This window comes from Triticum dicoccoides, chromosome 2B, assembly GCF_002162155.2.
Source record: "Triticum dicoccoides isolate Atlit2015 ecotype Zavitan chromosome 2B, WEW_v2.0, whole genome shotgun sequence".
NCBI classification, from domain to species: Eukaryota; Viridiplantae; Streptophyta; class Magnoliopsida; order Poales; family Poaceae; genus Triticum; species Triticum dicoccoides.
Genome location: NC_041383.1, coordinates 564757350 through 564767471, shown reverse-complemented (window position 1 = coordinate 564767471; position 10122 = coordinate 564757350). Strand labels below are relative to the sequence as shown.

Sequence of the window (10122 nt, the reverse complement as noted above, 5' to 3'; positions counted from 1 at the left end):
TCAATTGAAAACCTCAATTGAATGTGGGCTCTTTGAAAATAGGAGCATAGTGTTATAGAGGATTGTCGTGGTAGGTGGAATATTCTTGAGATGATTATTTTTGTGCCCCTAGTGGTGTCCCAATCGGCTGTTTTGTCCCTAATTTTCAAAATGCATCAGTCTTGCCAAGGCCCTTTGCTTCTTATGTGTTTGTCCTTTGACCATCTTTTGACTGTGTGGCACAAAGCAACTCCACCCTAATGATTTCTAATGGCAACTTTAGTTATTCGAGGATGACAACTTTAGTTATGAAGCATAGCACATTCTATTTGGATGGCAAGTTTCAGTCTTTTTAGTGTTCTTTTTTGAATTGCAATTTTAATATAAAAATATCATGGTGGTGTTACTTCGTGCCACACATGAGTTTAATTTTAAGGGTTTTCATTTTCTTCTCCAAGCCGACTCCCTGGCTCCGTGTGAACAGCTAGGGTGGTTGTGTTCTGGGCTTAAGCGGGCTTCTGCCCTTTTCCTAGTAGGCCGCCAGCCACAGCCCACAAAACACACCCGCAGACTCAGCGGGAACAGGGGAACCATGTTGCGGGCGGCGGCGTCAAGGTGCGCCGGCGGCGCCATCCGGCGGCTGTCGGTGGCTTCGTACCCAGCAGCGGTAGGCGCGCGGAGGAAGCCTCCCCTGGATGAGGGGGACTGGTCCTACTACAAGGAGTGGTGGGGCGAGGACGACGGCCCCGGCGTTGGAGTTCACACCGTCTTCTGCCGCCACTCCGAGCATGGCAATGGCGTCGTCTCCGTCGTCGCCTACCCAGCCACCCGACCGGTAGCTTCCCCTTGTCTTCTCCCTAGTTCCCTTTTGTTCCACTTCTTGCTTGAAGAAATGGAGATGAACAACTCGTCGTCTACTGTCGATGTTACAGAACTTTTTTTTGCCGATTGGAGCCACTAGAAGCGGTATCATCCAAGTACTATAAACTTACTCCCTCCGTAAACTAATATAAGAGTGTTTAGATCACTACTTTAGTTGTCTAAACGCTCTTATATTAGTTTACAGAGGGAGTAGTAATCAAACTTCTAGGTTTTGTTTTAGATCCATGCTGGTTCCTGGACAAAAGGGTTGGTTTTGATGCAATTCACATCTTGTGGTTTAGAACATGGCCACATGAGGCAAAATGCTGCCACTCTACATTTTGTCCAACTTAAATTTTCGTATGCTGCTTATCATGGTAATCGATTATGTGCCACTATGATCATATATGAGTCTTGTGATTTATCGCACTGTAAATAATAATGATTTTTTGAAGATTTTAGCTCAACCTATTTTGGATTCATACAGAAATACAAATTGTTTTGCTGTGACAGGCCAGCGATCAGTGGCCAGTGACGGAGAGATGGCTTCAGGAAAGAAATTCGGCAATGTACCCAGAATCAAGTGGTGCTGACCAGTTTAAGATACTAGGCTACCAGTGGCGAGTAATGCGCTTTAACGACCATACACGGCAAAGTACTGCAAAAGTAATGGCGTGTTACCGGTCTGGGGGTGATAGAGCATTATACTCAATGCAGCAACCCAATTGTTTAGCTGTTCCTTGTGAGTTCACCTGCACTATGTTCATACCAATGCTGATTGATGATAATATATCCATGCTGGTTTTTATTTTTTGGATTCATTTTGCATCTGTTAATGTATAAGCATAACTTAGAATGATGGCTTCTTGCATACAAATCAAGTATACACACACTTACAGGTCCAAAGACATCAGTAAAATATAATTCCTTGATTATTTCTTAGCTGCAAGTTTTATATGCCATCAAGATCGCAGGAAGAATTTCTGCTAGGTGTGCATGGAACTGTTATTTGCAAAACTAAAGCAATTTTGTTGGCACTTGAGCTTTGTCTTTTGCTTTGGTACTATCATCTAACCGTCATTATTTGCAGATGTCAAGAGCATGGTATCAGCAGGGTTGACAGCACTCCCTAGTTGTTCTTATGATCTCCCTCAAGCAGTTTCTGAGCCGAACACTATGAAAATTCTTTGTATCGGTCATGGTGGCGGCAGCATACCATTGTTTTTGGCTAGTAAATTCAAAGGTATGTACTACCACAGGTTTTACTGATGATATTACTGCATAGATTGATACTGGATTTTTATTTGTTTTGCTGATACTTTGCTTCATGTACAGTGAACTTGAAATGAAGTTATTATCTTCTGGTCTTTGTTGGTCAGTTAGAAACTATACCTGGCTTGGCTTGTTTAACTGCAAAACAAAGTGCAGTACTAATAAGTAATACTCCCTCCGTCCCAAAATAAGTGTCTCGGGCTTAGTACAACTAACTAGTACAAAGTTGAGACATTTATTTTGGGACAGAGGGAGTAACTTGCAAGTGAATACACAATAATTTTTAGATGTGCAAATGCACTCCCAGCTCTAAATAGTTGGGAGTCAGGTCATTTGATGGAACATTTGGTCTAACATACATACTATTCCTATCGTAGTTCTAGTTGTAGATCCTCGAGTCTGCAGTTGTTCACCTCATCGAAACACTCAACATATTTCATCTGTTTCAGGTGCTGATGTCCACATTGTGGAGATCGATCCAGTCGTCGTCTCAGCCTCGGTCGAATCCATGGGCTTCCCTGCATCATGCGCGAAAGGGTTATCAGCCCACACCATGCAGCCCGCCGACGGCGACGAGCTACTATGGAACGGCGTCCACGACCGCATCTCCCTCCACATAGAAGACGCGGAGGACTTCATCGCCGGCGACAGCAACGTCTACGACCTGGTCTTCATCGACGCGTACGACGGGAACGACATATTCCCCCGCAAGCTCTGGGACGCCGACGGGGCGTTCCTGAGGAACCTGGAGGAGAAGGTTCACCCGGTCCACGGCACCGTGGTGGTGAACCTGCACTCGGACTCGGGGCCGTCATCCCCCGACGTCGACGACGAGGCCCCCTTCGAGAACGTGCTCCCCATGGGCAGGTACGTCTCCCACGTCTCCCGGGCCTACAAGCGGCATTTCGGGCTGGCCTTCACGGTGGCCTCCCCCTGGCTCTGCAACATCACACTGGTCGCCTGCCGCGACAAGGCGATACTGCGCAGCGCGCCGGTAGGGCGCAGCCATAGGGATTTTGTTCTCAGCAAGCTTCTGTCGAGGTCGAGCATGGTCGAGCAGGCGCTCGACCTGCCGTTCCCCTGTCTGCAGTACGTCAAGAATGGCTTCACGCTGGTTGAATGATGTGTTTGTTCTTTTGGACGGAGGGCGCGAGAATAATCTGATCTTTTATGCCCAACCCTCTCTTGTTGGCACCATTTGCTCTCCCACATTGCTGAATCATGAGCTCGTGCGGGGGTTTCATTGTAACCTGCCGGCGAGCAGTGCGCGGGCATCAAGTTGATGAATGTGTTGTGTGCTTCTTCTCTTTTCAAGGTTCATCTTCACTTTTAGCTGTCCAAACTGAAACATGTTCCCGAACAGGAGCCCTAAGGGCATCTCTAGCCGCGCCCCCAACAGGCCCTCCTCAGGCGATTTTGCCGCGCTGGCGCCAAAAAAAGGCCCCAGTCGCGTTCCCAGAAACCCGTTTTTCGCCGGCTCGGGCCAAAACTGGTGCCGGCGGACCCAGGCCGAACCCGGCGCCCTGGGGGTGCTTGGGGAGCCGGCACAAGCGAAAAAGGCGCGTGGGCCCGCCCTGGAAGCGACCCGAGGGCCTTTTCCTGCCGTTTCTTGACGCTTTTCCCTCGCATCTCTCCCGCTCGCTCGCCTCCCTCCCTCCATTCTCTCCCTTTCTCCCGCCAAACCCCCTCCCGCTCGCCGCGAAGAAGCACGCCATGCCGCCGAAGAAGTACGCCATGCCGCGCGCGGCGGCAACCGCGACTGGCGCCGTGGCCCAGCCGAAGCAGAGGAAGCCGAGGGCGCCGCCATCGAAGCCACCGGGCCTATCGAACGCCGAGTGGAGGGTGGAAGTTCAGCGGCGCGAAGCAGTCACCGCCGACAGGCGGAACAGGGCCATAGCCAAGAAGGCCCGCGACAACGCGGCGCGCGCGGCGGCGTCTTCCTCATTGGTCGACCAGGCGGGGATGAATCCACCCGTCGTCAGCCACGCCCGGTACGCGCCCTGGGGACAGCAAGGCGCCGGATCTACATGGGGTACATCGTCGCCCGGCTACGCCGACGGCGACGCGCACGGTGGGTTCAACCCAAACGTGACCTTCCCTCATGGTCACCCCGCTACGCGCACGCCCTCGGCCGCCTTCGTCGGCGTGCAGTACCCTCCATACAACTACTCGCCGCCCGCCTCCTACGCGTCCACACCGACGCCCCATCTCTACGGCGGACCGCTGCCCTTCTCGCACCTCGGCGACGCCGACGACACGGGAGCCGACATGGACGACATCATTGCGACAGGATCGACAGCGGCCGCCGCGTCTCCCGGGTTCGCCACCCAGGACGAGGTAGTGGACCTCAACGGCGACATGGAGGCCGAGCTTGGCTACGTCTATGGCGACGACGCGCAGGAACCCAAGGAGGACGAGGAGGAGGAGGAGGAGGAGCCGGCTCCTGTTCCGACAAAGGGGCGCCGGAAGAAGAAGAAGCGAGCGGCTAGGTCAGGCGAACCGCGCATCAAGTGGACGTCCAAGGAGGAGGAATGCCTTGCCGAAGCATGGAAAGTCGTCTGCCTTGACCCGACAACCGGCGCGAACCAGAGCTTGGACACGTACTGGGACCGCATCAAGGCCGAGTTCGACGAGCGGAAGCTCGTCGACCCCTACTTCAAAGGCGTCTACATGCAGCGCGGCTCCAAGGCGATGGCGAACCATTGGGGGCGTATCTAGTTGGCGTGCAACAAATGACATGGAATCGTCGAGGAGGTCGCGGCTCACCCGGAGAGCGGCGCCAGCGTTGAGGATCAGGTACGCACGCCGTTCGCCCGCATATCTTCGTCCCCTACGCCCGCCGCCCGCCAACTGTTTGTCCCTCCGCGCAGCTGCTGCGTATGTTCGCCATGTATCGGGGCGACAACCAAGACGCCGACTTCAAGCACCTCCGCGTCTACAAGCGCATTGACAAGTGCGAGAAGTGGGCGGAAGTCCGACGTGCCCTCGACAAGGCCAAGGAGACATACAAGCCAGACGCGACGACTCCGGGCGCGTCAGAGGGACGGCCGGACGGCCACAAATTGGCAAAGAAGGGGAAAAGCGCCGATGCAGCAACCGCGCGAGTGCAGGAGTCCATCGAGCATTGCCTCGCCGACGCCCAGGCCCGGGCCGTCCTACGCGAAGAAAAGACCGAGGCGCGGTGGTCGTCGCTAATGAAGAACAACGCCATCAAGCTCGACCTGCTCCGGACGAACGTCGCCGCGAAGAAGAGGAACACCGACATGGCTTTTCTGATGAGCGGGGCGGACATGCTCCAGAGCAACGACGAGAAGCTCAAGGCGTGGTACCTGGTGCAGTGTGGCCTCATCCTGAACGAGCTGCCGACGGCAACGCCGACGACGCCCACGACGCCCACGACCACACGGACTCCAAGCCCGAACGACGCCTCTACATCGCCGCCCAGCAGTGCCGAAGCCGCGCCGACGCAGCCCTGCACCGAAGCAGCTCCGACACCGACGAGCCCGCGCACGCCGACTCCGCCAACGCCTGGAGCCGACCCCGCCGAGTGAATCGTTGCGCACGGCGGCGCTCTGTTTTTTGTAACGCCAGACTACGTCCGTCCGATCGCCGGATTTGCGGCGTCTTTTGAAAAGCAGGAACGACCAAGTTTGAATTTTCCGCATCCTGGGGCCGGCGCGTGGGGGCGTGACTAGGAGCTAGGTCGCCATCAGGGGCCGAACTAGCGCCGGCACGCCCCAGACCGCTTTATTTAGACGCCCTGGGGGGCCGAACGGCTGGAGATGCCCTAAGCAACACGGCCGGGAGGTTCAGGTTACACGGCGTGTAATTTGACTTGTGAGGAGATGTGGCCAGAAAGTCTGGGGCGGGCACGTGAGATACATGAAACCGGACGCCGGTGGGCGGTGGCTTAGTTTTTGGAACGGTGGGTGCGTGCCCACGAGGTTCCTGCGCTTCCAAATTGGCCCGCAATCATCTCCAAGCAACGCCCGGTTGACAGATGGCTTAATCTACAACCCTCTTGTCCTAGCATGCAGAGGCAGGATGGGGGTTATTCTCCTTTTCGAAGAAAGGAAAACGTTACAAAGAGGCCAGATGTGCATTCGTTGTGTTTGTATCCGCTTGGTGCTTCATTTTTAAGTCAATAAAATTCATCATTTGTCGAAAAAAAAACCTCTTGCCCTTGCCAGCTATCCGTGGCTTGCATTTGCAGTCGAAAACAAAATGTGCACACTACACGCATGTAGAATTGTGGAGTAGCATTCAACACAGTACACAAGCTTGGAGTTAAAGCATGAGGCGCCGTCGCCGGCGGTGAGAAGTCACGAGATGCGTGCGTATCAGCCCGGTTGAAGCGTTTCCTTTTCCTTCCTGGATCGAAATATTGAGCAGAGACGTGTTTTTGGTCTAGAACTTTGTTTCTTGTAAGTTCGATAATGGTTCACGTGCATGCGCCGACCGCCATACAGGTCCAAGCAACGCGGTTCTTGTGCTATTAATAAAATCGATCAGGCCACGAGACGAGAGGTGAGATCTCGACTTGGGAACTCTCACAAGAAGACGCCCAGACGAGAGGAGAGGATGCTGCTGAGGAGCTCCTCCACGCCATTCCTGCGCTCCTTCCTCTCCTCCTCTTCCTCCCCTTCGCCCCCTTCCTCCCTCCAGCTCCGGCGGGCCTTCTCCGACGGCCACCTCCCTTCGCTCAACCCCTCCTCCTCCGGCGACAACGACAGCAACAGAACCACCGGCCTCCACACCGAGCTCTCCTTCTCCATCTACAACACCTTCAGCAAAGCCAAGCTGGAGCCCCACCAGGAGCAGGAGATGGAGGAGGAGCAGGAGCAGACGGCGCAGCCTGAGCTGCCGGAGCTGCCGCTGTTCCTGGCGAGGGGCATGGGCATCGACCGCCTCGCCTCCGGCCTCTTCACCGCCGGCATGGGCTCCGAGGCTGCCCTGGCTAGGATGGCCAGCGGGGTGGACCAGAAGGCGGTGCTGGCGCTGGACGCCCAGTACAAGGAGATGGTCGACGAGCAGCCCGGCAACGCCCTGTTCCTGCGCAACTACGCGCAGTTCCTGCACGAGGTGCGTGCGTCGTATCATCTGGCTCTGCTAACTTCTTGATGTCAGAAAGATCTTTAGTTTACACAGTTACAGTAGTTCTTGATCTGCTGTGTCCTTGTACCAACTGATGGATGAATCAGGTGAAGTGCGACCCGAGAAGGGCGGAGGAGTACTACTCGCGCGCCATGCTCGCCGACCCGACCGACGGCGAGATCATGTCGCAGTACGCCAAGCTGGTGTGGGCGGTGCACCGCGACCACGAGAGGTCCCTCACCTACTTCCCGAAGTCGGTGCAGGCAGCCCCGCGGGACAGGTACGCTCCCTCCGCCACACAAATACTGTAATAGTAATAATGATAAATCTAGGCCCCTTCGAGCTGGTCGGCATGGCTGACCGTGCTGGTGTTGTGGCGACGTGCATGGCAGCCACGTCCTCGCGGCGTACGCCAGCTTCCTGTGGGAGCAGGACGAGGACGACGACAACGATGATGGTGGTGTTGGGGGAGGCGAGCAGGGAGCACCCGGGCGTGCTGCGCAGCCGAGGCAGCTGTCTTCCGCGGCCGTTTGACCAGGGTGGCCGAGATGTGCTAACGATGTGCATGCTGATGAGTGATGATCATGCGTGTATGATGTTTCTGTGTAATCTGCAAAATGTTTGGACGGTCGAGGTGCTGCTACAGAATAAAGAACGTAACTGTTGAGGCGATGGAAGGCTGTCCCTGTAAACATTGGTGATTCCGTCTGCAGATGCTAAGTTGTTACTATGTTTATTGGCTAAGTTGTACTAGTACTAAGAGCAACTCTAGCAGACCTTGCATCCCGCTTCGACCCGGAAAATAACCGCCAAAATACGGGTCGGGGCGGAAAAACCTGCCCGATCAAACCCCGCATCCCGTTCCGGTCCGCAAAAAAATTTGGGGCGCGCGGCAAAATCTCGGCCCCAACCCGCGTATTCGCGGGTTTTCCCCTTGCCGCTGCAATGCCCTGCATATAAGCGGAAGCGGTTGGTGGGGGACATTTCAGCCCGCGCTTTCCCCCACCAACCACCTCCCCTCGCGCCGCCACCACCCCGTCGCCCAAGATTCCGGCGAAAGCAGCCGGCAGGAGCTCGCCGAAAGGCCGCCACATGCACGAGGCCCGCAAAGGCGTTTTTTCGCGAACTGCAAACATGTTTTACGGGCCGGACAGATGCGGGGTCTGCTAGAGTTGCTCTAAGGCTGGGCATACTCTATCTTACTACCCTTATAGTGGGAAGTATCATATGTGTAGTAACATACACATGTTCATTTATTGTCTTGCAGACTCATTTTGCATTGGAAAGCGCTATGTGATGATAACATATTAGGTTATTCTATTTACCTCTCTCCTCATTAACTACTTGTCACATCAACAATTTTTGTTTATGTAGCATCTATGTTACTATCTATATTACTTTCACTATGACCAGCCTAATATCCTGGAGGTTAGGCTGGAGGCTCTGTATGAGCTTGTTATTGCCTGCTTGTGGAGTCCCATGCTGGATTTTAATGCTGGAGAGTGTCGCCTTGATGGGCTGGCACAGGTCTTTATGCTTCCGTGGGAGGCTGCAACTGCAGTACATAGCTGCGTCACCACTCCGACCGATGATGTAAAAGTTGATGCCCTAAAATTGGATTTTACATTTGGAGAGAGAAGCTTTTGGGACATCAACAAAGTTTTTGTTGTAACAGCAATGCTCCAAAACTAGTGCCTTGATTTTTTTTTTCGAAATGGAGGCAAAGATTGCCTCATCTATTAATAAAGCAGAAGAGAATTACCCAGTTAATTACGGAAAAACCGGAACAACAAGGGCCAAGCCCACTCCCATAAACTAAAACACACAGGGCAAAGCCCACCCTCATCGACGACATGTCGACCTGCGGACAGACAACGCAGCTCCGATTCTGACGAAAAACTCAGAAGAACGAAACCAGGCACGGCTGGCGCCACGGAAGATCGCCGAAAGGCCACAAGCACCCAGTCATCGTACACCACAGGGCCTCGCCGTCGCAGCTTCGACTCCATAGCAACAAACAAACCGAGGCAATACCGTGGACACGCCGGAGAAAAGCCGACTATTGCAACCATTGCCGCGTCGCCGACATCGCTCCCACCATCATCGTTGCCACAAAAGTCTGGACGCCACCGTGATTCTCTCGGGGCCGCCGCCCCGACATCCACCGCTCCGTCGCGCCCAGCGCAATCAACCGGCACCACCTTCCGGGGCCGCCGCCCCGACATACCACCGCTCCGCTCGAGCAGCAACGCCGCACAACCCAGCTGCCCGCAGCCCACGCTGCCCAGGGCAACCGCTCGCAGACCACGAACGTCGCACCACATCACATCCGGGGCTGCCGCCCCGACGCAAAGTCAGACCGCCCCTCTGGAACGCGTCGACCGGAAATTTGGAAACCAATGGAAACATATGATCCGACAGTGGAGAGGCAGGGAGGCGGATCTGACTGTCGCCGAGCAGACACTAAAACGCAACTTTCTGCATAAACGCGCTAAGCACCCAGCTGTTAACCAAAGCTGGCACTTCAAAACTAGTGACAAACACTACCTGGAGTGAAGGTGCCCGCGCGCGCAACTATCTGAGCCGTGTGTATGTCTACCGCTCGTCGCAACCCAGCGCCAGAGCTCCAGCAGCAACGCACAATGCGGTAAGAAGCCATGGACCTGTGTGAACAAGCCTTCACATACAGCGTTGTGCTTCACAGAAACTACAGGATTTTGTAAGCTACAGCTACAGCACTATCCACAAATTAAAAGTTCTGAAGTCTGGCGTGCTAATTGTAGACCAGGAACAGAAACAGCCACAGCCTTTGCCGGATGATGCACGGCGCCGCGTGCAGCTGAGCTAAAGCAATCCAAGTAACCCTGCAAGGTACGGTCCAATCCCAGATATATGTTAGACGCCACAGCTGACTCA

At 54.5% G+C, this 10122-nt stretch overlaps 2 protein-coding genes across 2 annotated transcripts; both read left to right on the top strand.

Moving 5' to 3' along the window:
• The first annotated feature begins 528 nt into the window (after positions 1-528).
• Positions 529-3426, top strand: LOC119364880. The gene is made up of 4 exons (XM_037630442.1): positions 529-814; positions 1354-1582; positions 1931-2083; positions 2562-3426. The coding sequence occupies exons 1-4, from the start codon at positions 572-574 to the stop codon at positions 3233-3235; spliced, it is 1299 nt and encodes a 432-aa protein (XP_037486339.1). The 5' UTR covers positions 529-571; the 3' UTR covers positions 3236-3426.
• Positions 3427-6623: 3197 nt separating this feature from the next.
• On the top strand, positions 6624-7942 carry LOC119364879. The gene is made up of 3 exons (XM_037630441.1): positions 6624-7194; positions 7314-7486; positions 7599-7942. The coding sequence occupies exons 1-3, from the start codon at positions 6694-6696 to the stop codon at positions 7738-7740; spliced, it is 816 nt and encodes a 271-aa protein (XP_037486338.1). The 5' UTR covers positions 6624-6693; the 3' UTR covers positions 7741-7942.
• The last annotated feature ends 2180 nt before the right edge of the window (positions 7943-10122 follow it).